Source organism: Osmerus eperlanus, chromosome 6 (assembly GCF_963692335.1).
Source record: "Osmerus eperlanus chromosome 6, fOsmEpe2.1, whole genome shotgun sequence".
In the NCBI taxonomy this organism is placed as follows: domain Eukaryota; kingdom Metazoa; phylum Chordata; class Actinopteri; order Osmeriformes; family Osmeridae; genus Osmerus; species Osmerus eperlanus.
The window spans coordinates 10,071,393-10,091,414 of NC_085023.1; the positions used below are offsets into that span (position 1 = coordinate 10,071,393).

The window sequence follows — 20,022 nt, forward strand, 5'->3', positions numbered from 1 at the left end:
ACTTGCTTGCCAAACTTAGTTCTATTATTCATATGTTAGTTAAACATTTAGATATGATTACCAGCTCTGGCATCAGAAGAGGTTATTTCATCATTCTGTATGATAGATAGTGGCACTCCCATTTGGGGCATCTGAAATATTTGACCAAATAATGTGTCTCTAAACATATTATTCCATTGTTATGAAGTATCAGACTCATTTTGTGCTGTCCAAACAGGATATGCTTTATGAAATGGTTTTGGTATTTGAAACATGTTAGCGTGGCTTCCCTTATATATGGTGTGTCTTGAGTGGGGTAAGCTGATTATTCATTTGTCAAAAGTCATGTTCAGTCAATGAGCAAGAGATTATACTTATTATACTGCTCATACAATAAACATCCTGTTGCTGCTAGGATTCACTGCTAAAATGAGCTCTATTATGTGCCGTTATGACACTGGTATTGCCATGACCTTTCCTGTTTGAAACTCTTATTATATGTGTATATGTTGTACAATATACATTGTGACGTTTTTTATATCTCAAATACATGAATAGGGTTTGTGTGGCTAATGTAATGTTACTGTAGGTTTCACCATGATAAAAGTGACAAAATGGTTGTAACATTAAACACTTGGTTTTGTGCCGTAGAAAAGTAATTATGCCAAAAGTAGAGTCATTTCCCATGAAACCTGTATGTTGGGTTTAGCCAGAGGCACTGGGCCCTTTTCAGATCAACACTATTAATAAAACGCCACAAACCCACCAGTATTCATTCCATCTTTGTCAGCCAACAAATCTCTACAACAAAATGGCATTTCCATTCATAATTGCCTGACTTCACCTACCGTGGGTCACAATGAGAACTGCCGCCGACTCTGACGGGCACCAAGTTCAGGTGTAAATGTCAATCTAATGTTTCTCTATAATCGGAAAACATTCTCTTGTTTTGTTTTTTTCTCGTATTGCTACGGTATACAATACAAGGAGCTGGCAGGGGCACATTGGCAGGGGACCAGTGGGACCCCCCATTCCACCACTGGCCCCACTATGAACAAGGTAGGCAATGACACTTGCGAGCACAGGCTTGTGGATCTCTTGTCCTTTGTATCGTTCAAGATGTTGATTCCCACGGCTGGTAGGGTTTCGCCACTCAACATCCAGCCAGTCCAGTGTTTGTGTGATGATTGATGTCTCCGCTTCCTCCGCTGCCAATGAGCATGAGTGATAGAGCACGGATGCAGGCGGAGGAGGAGTGGGGATAGGGAGGGTATGGTTAGAAAGAGCCGGGCAATTATAATACACCATAAACCCCCTTCAAGGTAGATGGTCATCAATCAATGTGACTGAAACCACTTGCTCGTCATGACTCATGTTTGGTCTCTATACAAGTTTAGTTGGTAAAATGATTATTATTAGAAGGTAGGCTATGTATGATGCAAGGACAACTAGTATTCGATTCTGATCTAAATTAGTCCTCATACAAGCAGTATACGTTTGTATTTTTTGTGTGTGCGTGTGTGCGCGAATGCTCTCAACCAGGTTACCTGGACGGTCGTCACCTTTGCAGTATCTTGTGCGCCGTGACCGTGCATCACCTGACACAGGAGGCGTGCCTTCAGTTGCTGCGCCTCCAAATGGATCGGTGTTTGTGTGACACCTGCATCATATCTTTTGCCTAGCATCTGACTCTAACGACATGATGACAGTGTAAAAGAGTTTCTGCCATAAGGTAAACGTAGTTTTACAGTTACAATTGTCAATAAGTCTCGCTATTTGCCTATGTCAGTGTCGAGATTGAGTTGACACCGCGTCTCCCATGGCACGGATATAGGAGATTAAGGATCTATTTTGACGTTAAGGGATTAGGATTTCAGAGCAACGCACTAGTACGCAGAATCAAACAGTGTTTTTGTTCTTGATAGAGGTCGATACTAAAACAACCCATTCCTCTTCAAGTATTGTTCTGGAGGAAAAGGTGTGAGCACCGGTAGGCATGCAATAGTTCTGTATTCGAAACGTGCTCTTTTTATCTATTGCAGACTTTGTATTTGCTTATAGCATCTGCAAATCTCTGTGTTGAGTGGTAATTTAATAAACCCTCGAACAACCGCCTTTTTGTTTGTGATGTAGGAAATGGAAATAGCCTAGACCGATGCATTAACAGAACTGGGTGCGTTGCAACGCGGGCAGAGTAGGACACTCTTTTATGCGGAAATTAAGATGCTATCGTCTGCGTAATCATCCACTACTTAGTGATGATTTTTTTTGTCCGCGGGTATGATAGTTGATATAAAATATAACACACTTTTATTGACAGTGGCCTATAACAAACTTTTTGTAATCACTTGTCTCAAAGGTTCGAGCTGACTAAGATAACTCCCAAGCAATAAAATCCCTTTGTCGTTTTTCATCGTCCAGGTCACCTAGGTCAGGATGACGCCGTGGCCTATTGATGTTTGGTTGTTTTTGATCAATTATGTGACATTGGCCAAAACCATAAGTCACTCATCAATTACATGATAGTTCATTGCGCAGTGGAACTGTGTAGTCTTCAGCCTCCATTTCTTGTCCTCAAAGATGAGTCAGTTCCGGGCATTGGCAGGGGTCCTGAAGGGTGGTGGGCGACAGTGGCTGCGGTTGCATGGTGGAGGGGTGGTTCGGTTTGTGTATGAACCCAAGAGAGGCTGCTCGTCTGGGTCTGTCGTCCCCTCTGCGGTGGCAAGCAGATCCAGTTATGTGGAGGAAATGTACTTTGCCTGGTTGGAGGATCACAGAAATGTCCATGAGGTAAAATGACAGATGTAAGTCTGATAATTTATTATACAGTGTATGTACATTTGGGAGACTGAATGGATTTGGTTGGTCTCTGCCTTAGTCCTGGGACACATACTTCCGCAACGTCCAGGCATCAGGTCCGTCTGGTGAGGTGGGCGAGAGACGCCCCTCCACCCTGCTCCAGGGTCGGGCCATGTCCCAGACACCTGCCATGGCACAGAAGGTGGTGGAGGACCACCTGGCTGTACACACACTCATAAGAGCCTATCAGGTAACACACACACACAAATGCGCACGCACTGGATGAAAGGTATAAAGAGTTTTACAGTCCATTCCTCATAACTGTGTATCACTAGCTTGACGACTTAAAGCTCTTGTCTTATGCGTATACCCAGTAGTGTTTCTGTGAACTGCCTCATCCAAAATGCAATTGACTTGTCAGAGCATATGAATTTGGCAGAAAGGAATGTGTATGCCATCTTATTAAAAGGAATACAAAATTTGTTGTCACTGCATGTGGTTATGCAAATTGAAAGATTATCTGTAACCTACTTAGCCTGGGTGCTTTTTGAAAATAGAAATATCAAAGAGATTACTTAAACAAAGCAGGTGCTAACATTTCCCCTCTCCCTCAAATTAATTAGAAGAACTATCCGAGGGATTTATTAAATTCTGTATTTTGGCAGAGACAGAGTTTCATTCCTAGTGCATGTTGCAGGCCTGTAGGGAGTGTGAAAGTGTGTGTGTATGTATTCTGTAAGTGTGAAAGAGGGAAAATTCCCCAGGGGGTTGAACTCAGTATATAGGCCTTCTCTTATGGAGGGTCATTGTATTCCCTGAGCTGTTCATACAGTACTGTATGTGGGCCCTGGAAATTGAAGCAAGGAGGACACGTGAAACGTCAAGCATCAAGGACTCGCCTCACATTCACACACACTCAAATGCACATGTGAACAGTGTAAACACACAGAAATGCCCACGAGCCTAATGTGCCTCCCCATTCGATCCATTTCTCTCTTTCTCTCCCCACCTCCCGCCTTCCCCCTTCTGGATATATCTCACCCCCATCCCTCTGTCTCACCCCTTCCCTCTGCTGTCTCTCTCTCCCCCATCCCTTCCATATCTCTCTCCCTTCATCCTCAGATCCGCGGTCACCACGTTGCCCAGTTAGATCCCCTCGGGATCCTGGAGGCTGACCTGGACTCCTTTGTTCCCTCTGACCTGATCACGACCATCGACAAGCTGGGTGAGAATCCCATCGCCTGAGGTAGCTCTAAAAGACTCGTAAGACTCAATGAAGTTTCAACAATGCTTTGGTCCCAGGATTCATTCAACGGTCCTTCGCGTTCACTTCATTTTTGTAGTTGCTCTCTTTTTTACTCTTTAGCTTCTTGTTTTCTGTGCGGCAGGCTTCCTTCTAGCATCTCTTGTTTGTATTCCCCCTGCGGGTTCCTTTGGGTCTGGTGTTCTGAAGGGGAAATTATGTGATATGCTGACTAGGTTCCCATTCTGGAGGCACTTCCTTACATCCTCAAACACTTTCTTGTTTGACTCTAATACCCCATACCATCTTCTTATCACCTTCCTTCCTTCTTTGTGTTATTTATATGTGTTTTTGATTAGTACACTAGATACAAACTACAAGACCATTAGGATAACATAAGTGCAGTGTTTGAAAGTTAGTGGATTTCCTTCAAAGAGAGCAAAGGTGGTAGGATTTTGTGACACATTGATGATAGGTGGTTGTTTCATCACTGATTATCTCCTCCTGTTTTGTCGTTAATTATTCATGTAACCTTTGCTCTGGCTTCACTGATGATAAACCATGGAAATACTTGTGAGATCAGAGGCCGGTGAAGTGCAAAACACCCACACATGCACAGGAACTAGGGGTATAAGGCAAACGAGCCATTTTCAGTCATCTCCACCATACTACACACAAACACACGGACCAGGCTAATGTTATCTGAGTCCTAGGCCCATTAATCTCAGCCCTGGCCACTGTCATCCAGCATTTCATTTAGCACTGTGGGGATCAGGTGATGTGGGACAGAAGCAGGCGATCGAAGAGGAGAGTAATAGCTACTAAAGAGAGAGCATGCTTCTCTATGAATGTGTGTGTGTGTTGTGTGTGTTTCCTGTTTCTGTCGGGCATTAGTCTGTGTAAGGACACAGATTTGTGTCTTGTATTGTCACTACAAGGCGTATAGGTTTTCTACAGAAGGCTAATGGTCCCTTACATGGTCAGCTGAAATTATTCTCAGTACCGGTTGTGTGAGAGTGTGTGTGCACAGTAATGTGATTTGCTCCTGTGTGTGTGTGTGTATACTATACAGTAATGTGATTTCCACCTGTCTCCTCTGGGATGTGATTGGGACATTGAGCTTGGGCAGGACTCTAGGTATGCTTTATCAACATAGTTGATCCATGGTCAGTATTATGTTTGCTGTCACTGTAAGGTTTATCTCCTCTTCTCTCTTGCTCCAGGATTCTATGGTCTCAGTGAATCAGACCTGGACAAGACCTTCCAACTGCCCGCCACCACCTTCATAGGGGGCGGTGAGACCACACTGCCCCTTAGGGAGATCATATGCAGACTGGAGGTATTTGTATGTGTTTATGTGTGAGTTTGTTTAAGGAAATAAAAATGGAAATAGAAAGGAGTTGTGTGTGTGTGTGTGGGGGAAGGGGGGGGGTGTAGATCCCATTAGTACAACATTCAATGTATGTGTTGCTCAGATGTCGTACTGTGGGCACATTGGGGTGGAGTTCATGTTCATCAACAACATGGAGCAGTGCCAATGGATCCGCCAGAAAATTGAGACTCCTGACATCATGCAATTTACCAACACTGAGAAAAGAACTCTTCTGGCCCGCTTGGTCCGATCTACACGGTGAGTGTGTCTTCCCACCTCCTGCTCTGTCAGAATAATAAGGGTCCGTACCGTATCTTTGTCCTGTACAGGTGTCTGATGGATATCTCTTGTGGCTTAGGTTTGAAGACTTCCTGGCTCGTAAATGGTCATCTGAGAAGCGCTTCGGCCTGGAGGGCTGTGAGGTGCTCATTCCAGCTCTCAAGACCATCATCGACAATTCTAGCGCGGCGGGCATCGACAGCGTCATCATGGGCATGCCTCATCGGTACGTCCTGATACAACATCAACCTTGAGGGACACATCCACGAGTAGGGTCACTGGAGGTTAGCATTGACTGTGCGCTGCTGTGTTTCAAGGGGTCGGCTGAATGTGCTGGCAAACGTAATCCGGAAAGAGTTGGACCAGATCTTCTGCCAGTTCGATTCGAAACTGGAAGCTGCAGATGAGGTAACCTTACGTCACAGCCTGCAACTGCTAGGTAGCATAATTATAGGTGTTTTTCCCCCCCCTGCAAAGTCATTCCTTCATGAAGGCCCTTATTAGGTGATATATGTTTTTCTCCTGTCTGTAGGGTTCGGGGGATGTGAAATACCATCTGGGGATGTACCATGAGAGGATCAACCGGGAGACAGACAAGAACATCACCTTGTCACTCATGGCAAACCCCTCCCACCTGGAGGCCGTGGACCCTGTAGTGCAGGGCAAAGCCAAGGCCGAACAGTTCTACAGGGGAGACACACAAGGAAAAAAGGTACCGGAAGACACAGAGCATTTACAATAAGCAGCATGTTTCAGTAAACATATTCCGTGACCCGTCTTGGTTGTGGTGTATCAGGTCATGTCTATCCTGATCCATGGAGATGCAGCCTTCGCTGGTCAAGGGGTGGTCTATGAGACCTTCCACCTGAGTGAGCTCCCCTCCTACTCCACACATGGTACGATCCACGTGGTGGTCAACAATCAGGTATGTCTGGCTTTCATCTTCTCTCATGGGGACATCCTCTTCCCTGGGTTCCGGATTATCTTGATGTATTTATATGTTAGATCGGCTTCACCACGGACCCACGTGTGGCGCGCTCCTCTCCGTACCCCACCGATGTGGCGCGGGTCGTCAATGCACCCATCTTCCACGTGAACGCAGATGACCCCGAGGCGGTGATGTATGTGTGTCGGGTCGCCGCTGAGTGGAGAAGCACCTTCCACAAGGACGTGGTCATCGACCTGGTCAGTAGCGGGTGAAAGAAAAAACTGTAAAACCGGTCTTTCTTCTACCTGATTGCAGGATGCCATCAGTCTGTGTATGTGTGTGTGTGTGTTTTGCAGGTGTGTTACCGGCGGTTTGGCCACAATGAGATGGACGAGCCCATGTTCACCCATCCCCTCATGTACAAACAAATCCGTCGGCAGGAACATGTGCTTAAGAAGTATTCAGACAAGCTCATCGCAGAGGGCGTGGTCACACTGCAGGAGTTTGAGGTCTCCGCTTTTAACCTTACAGGCTACAGAACCCCGCTACATTCATTTTACACAGAGAGACTGTACTTTGGTGTTCACGTTTGGTGTTAATGTAGGCTTCAGTGTGGTCTAGTGATGCCACTCCATCCAGAACAGCTCTTTAAAACAAACATCCATCAAACTTTGCTTCTTGTAGTAAAGACTTCCTATCTGCTTTGCGTTTTCTTCTGTTACAAGGCTATATTAGGTAGCGCAACAAGAAAGGACACTCTCCCAGTACTCTTTCTCATCCTACTCTCAGTCCAGCCCAGTGTTCCAATTGTAGCACCAATAGCATACATTTAGACATTTACATTTAGTCATTTAGCAGACGCTCTTATCCAGAGCGACTTACAGTCAGTACAGGGACATTCCCCCGAGGCAAGTAGGGTGAAGTGCCTTGCCCAAGGACACAACATCATTTTTTATGCACGGCCGGGAATCGAACCAGCAGCCTTCTGATTACTAGCCCGATTCTTTAACCGCTCAGCCACCTGACTCCCAGCATAGGGTGTTTTAATTGCCCTCTCTTTATGCTGGATTTCATGGGAGTCCAGGACCCCTTCCAGCCCCCTACTCAATTGGAAAGCTGTTCAAGCCAATATGTTGAGAAAGGCAACTGAACCACGATCACCTTTTTTAAATTATTTTTTTACTCTCACTCCTAGACAGCTGATTGTCTTGTGTGTTAGGGTCTCATTCCATCAAAGGTGATTGTAAGAGGATCTATTGTGCTGTATGGACTGCAGGTAAAGGTACTGTTCTGAATCTATGGTGATCTGCTTGCAGGAAGAGGTGGCCAAATATGACAAGATCTGTGAGGAGGCATACAGAAGTTCCAAGGATGAGAAGATTCTACACATTCGTCATTGGCTGGATTCTCCCTGGCCAAGTACAAATAATATTGTTCATTTATTAAACATTTTCATAGCAGGTGATGACACTTTGCCAGCCCTGGCTGAAGCTTATTTCCCATGTGGGTTCTGCATGGTTCAGATTTCTTCACGGAGGAAGGGGAGCCCAAGAGCATGACCTATCCTCCAACAGGATTGGATGAGGACGTCCTGCGGCACATTGGCCAGACTGCTAGCTCTGTCCCGTTGGAGGACTTTGCCATCCACTCCGGTAAGTGGCAGTTTGCCTGCTGGTCATGGTAACTATTGTTTTTTTTAATAAACCAGCACAAAAGAACTTTCAGTTACAGTCTATGACTCGAGACCCCCCGAAAACCCGTAATCTTTTTGCACGTAAATTCAGAATTTTTCAGCGGTCCTGAGAGTACTTTAGTCTGCTTAAAATTCCATCTAAGTGGTATGTAACCAATGAAGGTATTTACAATAAATACGATTAAATACATATACGTTTTTGAAGAATCCTGTACTAAATGTGACTAGACATAATTTCTATCAATCAGTTATAATTCTTAGGTTCTAATCACATGTAAGATGTTAAACCTCGTCCACTCAGACCTCAGCCTCTTTAGGACTTTTGCCACCGCCTCTAGGCTCTCCACTATCTACTGTTAGGATCTGCAGTGAGTAAATAAAGGAGATAAAGGAGGAATGAATGAATAAATGTAAAGGAGATGACTTGTAAACAGCCATGCCCAGGGCCAGCTGTCCTCTGTAAAACAGCTGGTGTAAGGATGGTCAAATCAGACCTGCTGCTTTCACTTTATGTGGTCTAATACAATAACTGTTGCTTTTTATCTTTCCCTTCATGCTCCTCTCTCATCATTAATTTTACTTATCTGTCAACCTGTGCAACTACTGGTTGGAAATACCAATGAATGGGTGGAAATGTAGTAATTGTTCCACTTTATTCAAAGTGTTCCTCACATACAGCTTTTTCACAGTGTGTGTCTGTGTTTGCTCCAGGTGTGTCTCGCATCCTGCGAGGACGGGCTGACCTGGTGAAGAAGCGTCAGATGGACTGGGCTCTGGGGGAGTACATGGCTTTCGGCTCCATGCTCAAAGATGGCATCCATGTTCGCCTCAGTGGACAGGATGTGGAGAGAGGAACCTTTAGGTGAATACCTGTTAACATGAACAAAAATCAAATGCCCTCCCTTTTTTCTATGACCCTACAGCCTGTCAATTGGGAACGCTTTTTGTTATGATTCTGGGTTGGCGTGAAACATGCACAGCTGTAAGGGTTCTGTCTGAGTGAACACATGTAGGCACAAGAAGCTGAGTGGAGAAAAGATGGTTCTCCTATGCAGAACGAATAAAAAGTATATTTGTTTAAAATACACAAGATGCCCACGCAGACAACTTGACAATTTTGAGGGCCTGTGTTCAGGTTTAGGGGTACTAGGAATAAAAAGAAAAAAAAACCTTCATTCTGAAGGTGTTGACATAATGTCTCTGGAGACAGAGGAAGTCCGCTCTCGACTTCCCTCGGGACTGGAATGATTCACACATGGCGTCATTGTTGCTGTGATGCATCTGGGGATGCTCAAAGAAAGCTGTCTGATGGTATGTGCTGCGAGAGGTGGACTGCCATGCAAACAAATCCGTCCTCCCTTTCACCCGCCTGTCTTATCTGTCTCTCTCTTCCAATCTCCGCCTGGTCGTTTCTGTCTGTCTGTCAGTCCATCAGGGGCCCCACCACTTAGCACGCGCTCCATACATCACCCTAACAAGATGGACGGGCTATCCTGCTCTGTTTTGTTTGGCTCTGACATCTGTTTCTTCTTTACAATGTTCTTAAGTTATCTCTGTGGCCGGCTAGGAAAAGCAGTTTCTCAAAAAATAAACAACCCAGGGAGATAAACAGCAATGGGAAGCAGCCAAGCCTAGACATGGGTCCTCTTTTCTATATTGTCTACTCTTTATTTACCCTACTGTCATCTACTTGGTGTAAACCTGTCGTACATTTCTTTTCTTCCTCCCCTCGTCTTTTCTGGCTCCCAGCTAGCCACCGCCTTTCCACTTAACTCTCCACCTTCTTTTACTTCTCCACTTTGTTTCTTTCTCCCTCCATCTTTCTTTCCTGTCTCCCCTCCAATTCTCTCCCCCTGGTCCCCTGTCTCCATCTCAGCTTCCGTGGGACTGAACATATTGGTGTGCCACAGTTGGCTGGGTCTGCCTACGTTGCCGTGGGACGTAGCGGTTAGAGTAATGGACTCAGTACTCTGCGTTTGGTGGGTGCGTTGAGCCCAGCTCCACTCTCCCCTGACTGATGAAGGCGAAGGAAGAAGTGCGTGTGTGTGAGCGAGAGAGAGGGAGGAAAAGAAAGAGAAAATGAGGCACAATGGAGAGAGCGGGTCATAGTTTATAAAGAAACCCTGAAGAAATATTCCGCTGTCCTGTTATATTCTTTATGCCATGCAGTTTCTGAGGGAACAAGATAGTGTGGTTACTTGGTTTCAGGCAGTCTTCCATTCAAGAATTACTGTGAGAGATCCGTTTTCAGTAGACATAGAACAGCAACCAAACTAAATAGTGGTACAGTTCCTGGCCTCATTAGTAGGGGTGGGAATATTTTGGTACCTCATGATTTGATTAGAATCAATTCTTGTCAGGGAGTCAGGTGGCTGTGCGGTAAGGGAGTCGGGCTAGTAATCTGAAGGTTACCGGTTCGATTCCCGGCTGTGCGAAATGACGTTGTGTCCTTGGGCAAGGCACTTCACCCTACTTGTCTCAGGGGGAATGTCCCTGTACTTACTGTAAGTCGCTCTGGATAAGAGCGTCTGCTAAATGACTAAATGTAAATGTAAATTTTTGGGGTCACGAATCGATTAAAAATCGATTCACGATTTTTCTTGATTTTTAATCAAATTTCGATTCAATATATGCTTACATTTGATTCCAGTTTGCTGTTTAGTGTTACTTGTTTCTATTTGACTGTGATAGGCAGTTAAGTGTTGAAGAAAAAAATCCCAATGCTTCAAAACCTTTAAATGTATAGTTTTTCTAGCAGTTTAGTAAACTCATTGTTAAAAAAAACAAAAACGTTTTTTTACATTTGTGAATCGATATGAATCGTTAGAAGACGCAATTCAAATGCGAATCGATTTTTCGCCCCACCCCTACTCATTAGTGCTGTACATAATTTTCCCCTGGTTACTGAGTTCAGATAAACAGAAGGAAGTGTTCCTATTTATACAAATCAGGAACACGTGAGACTTGAAGCACCTACTTTGCATACCAGGCAAAAAATAACAACCATTGGAAATCCTGGAGATGACTGCATTACTTCCCTTTACGTTTGATCATTACACAAGCTCAGCTCAGATCCATGGGATTTATCCATGTGTGTGAGTCTGTGTGTGCACAAGAGACATCATTAGAGTGATGTTAAAGGGGGCTTAAATGATTGTCTAATCGGGCTGGTTCTGATGGCTGACTTGCACATTGGGAGCGAGTGGACTGGCAGTGCTTGTTATATCCTGCCTCTTCTCTCTTCCATCAAATCCTGTTGGCCTCTATTGCCAAAAGATGACTGGAGACAAGTCATGAAAGGGAGGGAAGACTATACTCATCATGGATTGGTTGTCTGTAAAGAAAGTTGTGTGAGTGAATCTTTGACGGATCGCACTTTGCCCCAGTTGTCTTCTTGTTTACATGCCAGTGAGGACAGCTTGGTGTCCTTAACACCCTCCTGTCAGCTTATTCTCTGAGTTGTTTTGTCCAACCTTCTATGAAATTCATTTAAAACGCAACCCTAACTCTTACCCTTTAAAGGGGTTGCTATTTTAAATCTTAAATTCGTTTCCTTTCTGTACACGGAGAAATGCAGATAATGATAATACAGCGCTCCTGTACTGAGCCAGTGCTCCTGGAACAGAACTTTGTCCACCTCACCCAGAAGCTATTTTGACGCCCCTCCTACTTTTTGTACACACATCAAGACTAACTAGAGAGGGTACAATTTCTGGGGAAATTGTAGGGTGTGCTTGCTTGCGTCGGTTGCACAGGGGTCCGTTTTTTAATGACATTTTTACAACTGATATTTCTGTATTTTATATAAAAATGCATACTTATTATTTATAAAGATTACATAGATTTAAAAGCATTTTTTTTTGCTGCTCATTTACAACTGAAAATACGAGTGAAGTGTAGAATGAAATGGATGTCTTCTCATTTCCCCTGCAAGAGGCAGCCTCATCGTTGAATCAAAACGAATAAATTTGGCAGACCGGTGTACAAATTGACCTAATCTCTATGACTTAAACGTCCTTTTAAGTTTTTCCCTTCTCGTGATATTTTCATGCATTTAGCCCACTCATTGCATTCATTCATTAATAAAGGACCCCCTTTGAAGATTATTCTACGACGTTACCGGCAGTAGAAGATGGAATCGCGATTCAAACAGTACCATCTGCTAACTGAAAATATGCACCCCAAAACGTAAATAAGCTTGACATGTATTTAGTGGAAAATCGCTCATTCATAAAAAGCTCACTGGTAGCGATCATTGTCAGTAACAACGCAAAATGCGATATAGCCCTGTGTGGAGAAGCTGCCCCAGTAAATTGTACTACTACGGTACAGTACTGTACTAGACTAGCGTTACTGCTGTGTTCGTCTCGGTAGCGATTGCGTTGGTTGAATTGGATTTAACGTTCCGTTGTACGGTTTAGGCTGAAATTAATTATTTTCATGAACAGATTGACAAAGTTTAGGCTGTGGCAATGAAGTTCAGGTTAGTAGTTAGATAGACTTTTGATTTAAGTAAGGGGAGTGCCGAACATGTTCTGTCGCCATTTGACTTCCTACAGCTGTGTAGATGTTTTTGTAGTGTCTCGCGTAGGCTACAGCGTTGCAGTGATACACTGGATTGAAACCACAGGTAATGATAATTTCACCCACAAATCGTTTACTTGTAATCTAATGTCATAATAAATCCTACAATGAAAATGTATATGTGAGGAATGTTTATTTTAACGATTGAAAACAGATACATCATAGACCACTGTAGTATGTGTTGCCCGGGCAACACAGGCTAACGTCATGATGCTAATACTTCAGTGAAATAGTAGACTACTGTTTCCGAAAGTAGATGTACTTCCTTAATAATATCAGCTTATATTGTACATTACACATCACAATTGTGTGTCATATCACAAAGTAAAATGAGTAAATAGTTATCACCCTGGCCTCTTTGCTTGTGGCGTTTCTGCAGCTGCCTTGTAGTAAAGCTATAGTTAGCCTAGCTATCCCCCAAGTTAACAGATGCGAAACGAATGTTCTGCCAAAGGTAGTCACGCGTGTTTTCGTGACGTTAGTGACGTAGTGACGTTAGTAACGTCAGTGACTGTGGCTAGCAAATTAGCCACCGTTAGCTTCACTTTTCGCCACAAAAACTTAACTTCAGCCTAAACCATGCAACGGAATGTAAATTCCAATAGAAGCAACTCAATCGCTACCAAGACGAAACTTTTGACACCTACTTTGTCTATGTAGGCCAAATATTGACTGAGTTTTAGGGGGGCAAAAAGAATAATAATAATAATATATATGTGAGAGAACAAAGGTTGTGCTCTCGCCGAAGGCTTGAGCACACCCAATAATATATATGTGAGAGAACAAAGGTTGTGCTCTCGCCGAAGGCTTGAGCACACCCAATGACTAGCGGCTCGACTTATTTTTGTAAAAGTGGTTTTGGTTGTATTCCAATTATCTGTAGTTTCTTTGGTCCTGTATGAAAGGTTTTTCCCTGAATATCCTTGGAAAAAAATCCTTTGAAAATACAATGCACCACCACACTTGTTCTGAGTGCCCAAAGAGCTCAACTGTGTAAAGGATGAGCATTTTATGCACTATGAACAGACAGATAGAGAAAGGCCTTCATTTTTTTAATCCTTCTGTTCGCTTCTTTTTCCACCTTCTTTTTTTCAGTCACCGTCACCATGTTCTGCACGACCAGGAAGTGGACAGGCGCTTCTGCGTTCCTATGAACCACTTATGGGCCAACCAGGCACCGTATACCGTCTGCAACAGCTCCTTGTCAGAGTATGGAGTTCTGGGTGGGTATGACTGACTCAAATGCCCTGTCATCTCACCCCATGAAAGTAAGTTTGACCACCATGACTTGGCTGTGATGATGTTTTCATGCACCTCTATCAACCCAGGTTTTGAGTTGGGCTTCGCTATGGCCAGTCCTAATGCTCTGGTGCTGTGGGAGGCCCAGTTTGGAGATTTCCACAACACGGCCCAGTGCATCATAGACCAATTCATCAGCCCGGGCCAGGCCAAGTGGGTCCGCAACAATGGCATTGTCCTGCTGCTGCCCCATGGGATGGAGGGGATGGTGAGGAGGGAGAGCTCAAGCTAACTAGCAGTGACATACATGCCACACATATGCTTTAACAGCAGAGATGCTTACTAGCAGTCATAAATGCTACCATTGTTAAAAAATATTAAAAGAAAGTCAAACTTTCTTTTACTATTTATCATGGTGCAGTGAATGTTGGGATATGGTGGCTCACGGGAATTTATAGACATGAGGTTTCATCACCGCCTATCCCCCTGTCCAATCCTCAGGGTCCGGAACACTCTTCAGCCCGACCTGAACGATTCCTACAGATGAGCAAAGATGATCCTGATCGCTTCCCCGTATGTACAACACTTACGACCTTTAACCTATAGCATCCATTATCTTCTCTATGAATAATTCCAATAATGAAAACATTATTTGCACATGCTTCATGTTCAATGCTTAAACACTTTTACTCAATAGGTCTATGGGGTATTCAAGTGATTCTCCTGATAGCTTTGGAGATGAAAAGCCTCTTCATTTTGAGCTCTGAGGCTTAGTCGTAATGAGCCCCTCAACCCCCAGGGCACATTTACGGAAAACTCTGAAAGAGCAGTTCGAGCCTCAGGCTGCATTAACCAGTATCATTGCTGAGTTGGACACTCATCACCTAATGGGATATTGATCAAACTTTCGGAAAGAGCGTACACTGAATTAACATTTCTCTACAGAGTGTATATGTCTGTCTGTTTTTTGTTCAGACCACAGTATCCATCACAACATTGCAAAGTGAAAATGTTGATTTTTACTGACTAACTGTTCAGCATTTTTAGACTGATTTCAGATTGGCTATTTGGAGAAACATGTTTGATTGTGATACAGGAGTACAATGGAGACTTTGAGGTCCAGCAGCTCTATGATTGCAACTGGATCGTGGTCAATGTTTCCAACCCGGCTAACTACTGCCATGCGCTGCGGAGGCAGACCCTACTGCCATTCAGAAAACCGGTAAAGAGAAACTCTCTCTCAGGCCTCCGCTACACAATTTTGTACAGTATATCTATCCACTAATATCTTAACCCTAACATCTTATCTTTAGTCATCCTGGAATATCATAATCAGTATTGACAACCCCGATACAGTTGTCTAAATTAGCAACCCTACAGTAGGACTAGCCACTATATAGTACAAAGTTGACCACAAAGGTTAGATTTGTCTATGTTTAACGGCATCACACGTGCTTCAAGTTTTTAGTTTCTTCCCTCACATATTCCTTTTTCAACCCTACCAGTCTCTGTTCTCAGCACACGGTGACTGTCTAAAGTTAACTGATCCCCTGTCGCAAATAAATGTGATGCTTTGTGGAGCATGAGAAAGTCGCTTTCTGAGCAAATTAGAGAGAGACCCAATGGGGGATGATATTGTTTGTTTCCAAAAGAAAGTAGTCTAAAATCATGGATGCAGTTGGTTGAACAGTGGAGGTTTTTTATTTTTCGACTGTTAAGAAAATGTTTATTTTCCCTAATGTTGTCTTGGAGTGCAATATGATGTCCACAAATCACAGCAATTTTATCTCTGTGGTTTTTCCTGCCACATAATCCAGAAACGGATGACAGAATTAATCTGCTGCCTACAAATTTATTATAACTGGAATCAAACTTAATGTATCTTTTGTTTTGCAGTTGATTATTTTCACGCCTAAATCTCTTCTGAGGCACCCTGATGCTAGGTCCAGCTTTGATGACCTCGCAACAGGTGAGGCACACCTTCTTTGTCTTCTGACAGTGTAAAAGACAGTGTAACAGTCATGTCAATTACATTCAGCTAAATCTCTGTTGTAGGTACTAAGTTCCGACGGCTGATACCTGATGAGAGTCCAGCCAGTAAAAGCCCAGGTCATGTGAAGAGGGTCATTTTCTGCACCGGAAAGGTCTACTATGAACTGGCCAAAGAAAGGAAACAGCACAACCTGCAGAGTGACGTAGCCATAGTCCGGCTGGAACAGGTGTGCTTCTCAAAAAATTCTAAATTAATTTTAGACTGGACTCAACTCTGGTTTTAATGGTCTTAACAAAATATTATGATAATTTAAAATGTCAGGCTAATGCTTGTATTGACCCTTTATCTTAATTTTGTTTCCATTCCTGGGTCACAATTTGTGTTGGCTCGGGATTCTCTTGACACTCTTGAGAATTGGTCTGAGATGAAGGTCCAGTTTATTACAGAGTTGAATGTTATAAATCAATTAACTAGTAAATAAAAATGTAAGTAGATATAAGACAAACTGAAAACATTAGAGCACAGAGAAGAAAAAACCCCTGAAAACACAAGGTCAAACATTGTGTGTTCCCAGTCAGCAACACCCTCTTCCCTTTCCTTTTATTAAGACCTTTTGAGCTGGGGAAGCAAAAGAGGCCGTAATCATAATACATTTTGGGGGGATAATACATTTTGGGGGGGATGTCCCCCCCAAAATGTATTATGATTACGGCTATTCAAATCTGATTAGGTTATTCAAATCTGGTCAAAATGTCACCCCCAATATATTGATATAAAAATATAAATGTGCTACACTACAACAGGCAACCACGCACGCTGTCCGAAATTAGCATTAAAAAATTAATTCTTCCCGCCCAATGTTGACTCCATGGCTACGGCCTTGAGCCACATACTCACAAAACAGAAATGCAGTATAATGAATAATCAATAAGTGACTCCTACAATGCTGCCATCCTTGGGTTTCTGTGTCACCAGATTTCCCCATTCCCCTTTGACCTGGTCAAGGCCGAGATCGGCCGCTATAGCAACGCTGAGCTGGTCTGGTGTCAGGAGGAGCACAAGAACATGGGTTACTATGACTACGTCCAACCCCGTTTCCTCACTGTGGTGTCCAACAAGAAACCTATATGGTAAGTCTGGGACAAGACAAAACCTCATAATGAACAAAAGAGGATCCGTATGTGATCCCTCAGCTTGTCTCTTTGTTCCAGGTATGTAGGCCGAGATCCTGCAGCAGCCCCTGCTACAGGGAATAAACTCACCCACCTAAATGAGCTGAAGAGGTTCATGGACACAGCTTTCAATCTAAGCTTCTTCCACGGGAGGAACTTCTAAAGCGCTCTGAGATTCCTCTCACAGACAAGAGGGTGGAGGAGGGTGCTGGTGATGTTTCCTAATTGGCTTTATACTCTGTATAACTCGAGACAACTATCATCTCAGTATGCCTGCGCCTCATCCATTAATTGTATACAGCGCAACAAGTTATCCCTTATTTCTCAGTGTGATAAATGGTTGAAATGCGTGAGAAATACAAGGTGTTGCGTGAGAACGTGAGAAATGGCTAAAATGCGTGAGTCTCACGGCGAATGGGTTAGACTCGAGAGCCCAGGTTGATGTACATCTAAATTAGCTATGCATATCATTAAGCAATAGGTTCCTGCTTTAGCTGGCATTGTTTAGTACTAGCATAACACTTGAGGGCTAGTTTCTATAGTTTAACACTCCAATGTCGTAAGACGCACAAGGCATGCTGGGTCACATTATATAATGAATGTGCAGCATCCATATTCCAAATACGTAGACTGTTTAGACACATCTAGGATATCAGGGTTTCTCCTCGCTGTTGGTGAATGACTGTAAGTGTTGTCACACCTGGTTTCATCAGGAGACATCAGCCAGCTGGCAGAGAGACAGGCAGCCCGTCATGTTCTCCTCAACAGACAGAAGGCTCAGCAAGCCTACCCTATGGAGCCTGAGAGAGGACATACACACACAAACACTCACACACATACATATATGTATATATATGTATTTATTTATTTCTGATATGCATGTGTGTGTTTGTCCTCTCTCAGCCTGAATATATATATTTACTGACACTGTAGAGCTTAGTAGAGCTCCATAAACATTTGGGTGTTTTGTTTTTGTTTGTTTGACTGACGTGCTGAAACCCTTAGCAATTACACAGGGGCTTGAATAAAATCCGTCTGGTTTATTAGTTGTCATACTGTCAAATCGAAAGCTTTCTTTTGACAGTGATGCAAATACTCTATGGGTGTGTGGTTTCTGTTAGATGAGCTATTATATTTCAGTTGAACCTGTGTGATTAAGCAACATGAGAAAATAATATTTTAAAGGTAGCATGATTTAAATGTAATGCCAGATACTAAATATGGTTAATATTTTGTGGCCATAAACTTGGTAGTTTATAGATAGTCAGTGGCTCACTGTAGACATCAGTAGAGTAACTTCAGAGCAAATACCTAGACATTAAATACAAGAAAATAAACACTATAAGTGTAACCATTTTTGTAGCCCAACCTCAACATTTTAAGTAGAAATAGAACACTACTTGATTTAAGAGGACAGTTTTAACATTGGTCTTCCTTTGCTGATTTGACCCTTTAAGAAGAAATGCTGTGTTGCTTGTCATTTAACAGAATTCAAATTTGTCTTCTTTCTTTGTAGACTTCATATTACGTTTGCTGCCCATCAAACAGTGCATCAGTTTCGCTTAGTATGCATTTTTCACTGCAGCAAGTGCCTCCTTGCAAAGGGGGTCTAGTTTCCCGTCTCCTCCTACAATAGACATAAGGTAAAGCATTGTTGGGTCATGAGAAACATTGTACTCTGCTCTGTCTCAATAAATAGTAGCTGTAATAATGCATCAATAGCATCTCTATTCATTATTACATCATACAATATAATCTTAAATCACCCTTTATGGCTTAGGACTGCATGTTGATCTGATAACATACTATTTTCACTTTCAGTGGTCAAAAACCACAGTAATATTTGTCAATGACTCCAGTTTAAAGTGAGTTCCACACATGTAGCCTACCTCTAGCTTCTAACTTGGTAAACCTGGTTCCTCACAACCAACAAACTCACCGAACTCAAGTTGCTTGATGTTGCATGTGTAGACATACTCTCCATTGATTACCAGCTCCACCATGTTCCAGTCACATGTTGGCTGTAGAACACATTGATACCCCGACTCATTCAAAGCAGCTATGTACATATCAGGGAAGAAGTTAAGGATTTACTCTAAATGTCACGAATTGAGAATTGTAAATGTATTGTAATGTGCATTCATAATACTGTCATTATTCCATGTTCGTCAGAGCTCACGGCCACGGTAAGTGATAGATCGTGTACCTTGAAGACCTTCCAGACGAAAAGTACTGTGTTTCACGACGCCGCATGACTCGTATGCCCCATAGCGTATAACTACTGAATGTTGTGGCATTGCTGAAAAAAATAAAAACATTCCTAATAATTCACTTGTCAGGCAGCCTGAACTTTCAATTTCAAGCAGAGTCCTTAACGACGACGCACATGCGTCATCTCTAAGAAAGTATTGCTGACCTGATAAATGTGCTAAAATCCACTGAAACCACGAGGCAAATCTAACTTTTACAAGCTACTGAGGGACTAGGAAAGTTAAATAATCTGTCAACTTAAAATGTGTGAAAGAAGATTATTGATATGTTACGATTTACAATGCAGGCATTGTTTTACGTCATAATGTAGTACGCAATCAGCATGAAGGCACCTGTCAGGGCGAAAGAGTCGGCCTCACATATGCCTAAATAAATTACAGTTTTAATTATCTTCTGAAAATGTATTTGTGATGCAAACAGAACATTTTCGTAACTTACCCCACATCCTCTCCCTCTTTCTCTCTCTCTCC

The 20,022-nt window shown here is 43.0% G+C and overlaps 2 protein-coding genes across 5 annotated transcripts; one reads left to right on the forward strand and one right to left on the reverse strand.

Moving 5' to 3' along the window:
- Positions 1–1,577: 1,577 nt before the first annotated feature.
- ogdhl (oxoglutarate dehydrogenase L) lies at positions 1,578–18,332 on the forward strand. Of its 3 annotated transcripts, none has more exons than XM_062463373.1 (23): positions 1,578–1,711; positions 2,560–2,769; positions 2,858–3,028; positions 3,901–4,003; positions 5,245–5,360; positions 5,497–5,651; positions 5,752–5,898; positions 5,990–6,080; positions 6,205–6,384; positions 6,469–6,597; positions 6,678–6,857; positions 6,957–7,109; positions 7,917–8,019; positions 8,124–8,252; positions 9,005–9,155; positions 13,973–14,100; positions 14,206–14,384; positions 14,618–14,689; positions 15,213–15,338; positions 16,013–16,085; positions 16,172–16,335; positions 17,085–17,239; positions 17,321–18,332. In XM_062463373.1, the coding sequence occupies exons 2-23, from the start codon at positions 2,560–2,562 to the stop codon at positions 17,442–17,444; spliced, it is 3,039 nt and encodes a 1,012-aa protein (XP_062319357.1). In that variant the 5' UTR covers positions 1,578–1,711; the 3' UTR covers positions 17,445–18,332. The 3 variants fall into 3 exon arrangements, with proteins under 3 accessions (XP_062319357.1, XP_062319358.1, XP_062319359.1); XM_062463374.1 differs by having other exon boundaries at positions 1,627–1,969; XM_062463375.1 differs by having other exon boundaries at positions 1,627–1,957.
- Positions 18,333–18,480: 148 nt separating this feature from the next.
- On the reverse strand, positions 18,481–19,909 carry c6h10orf53 (chromosome 6 C10orf53 homolog). Of its 2 annotated transcripts, XM_062463379.1 has the most exons (4): positions 19,698–19,909; positions 19,488–19,580; positions 19,221–19,340; positions 18,481–18,908 (listed from the first exon to the last, which is right to left on the reverse strand). In XM_062463379.1, the coding sequence occupies exons 2-4, from the start codon at positions 19,576–19,578 to the stop codon at positions 18,844–18,846; spliced, it is 276 nt and encodes a 91-aa protein (XP_062319363.1). In that variant the 5' UTR covers positions 19,579–19,580; positions 19,698–19,909; the 3' UTR covers positions 18,481–18,843. The 2 variants fall into 2 exon arrangements, with proteins under 2 accessions (XP_062319363.1, XP_062319362.1); XM_062463378.1 differs by lacking the exon at positions 19,698–19,909 and having other exon boundaries at positions 19,488–19,671.
- Positions 19,910–20,022: the final 113 nt, after the last annotated feature.

Excerpts from the sequence above, each read along its gene's own strand:
- ogdhl (XM_062463373.1), top strand. The coding sequence starts at position 2,560 with ATGAGTCAGTTCCGGGCATTGGCAGGGGTCCTGAAGGGTGGTGGGCGA. Across the intron at positions 4,004-5,244 it reads CACGACCATCGACAAGCTGG|GATTCTATGGTCTCAGTGAA; the intron begins GTGAGAATCCCA and ends CTCTTGCTCCAG. Across the intron at positions 6,598-6,677 it reads ACGTGGTGGTCAACAATCAG|ATCGGCTTCACCACGGACCC; the intron begins GTATGTCTGGCT and ends TTTATATGTTAG.
- c6h10orf53 (XM_062463378.1), bottom strand. The coding sequence starts at position 19,599 with ATGTTTTTATTTTTTTCAGCAATGCCACAACATTCAGTAGTTATACGC. Across the intron at positions 19,341-19,487 it reads TCGTCTGGAAGGTCTTCAAG|CTGCTTTGAATGAGTCGGGG; the intron begins GTACACGATCTA and ends ATATGTACATAG. Across the intron at positions 18,909-19,220 it reads CATCAAGCAACTTGAGTTCG|GAGGAGACGGGAAACTAGAC; the intron begins GTGAGTTTGTTG and ends TGTCTATTGTAG.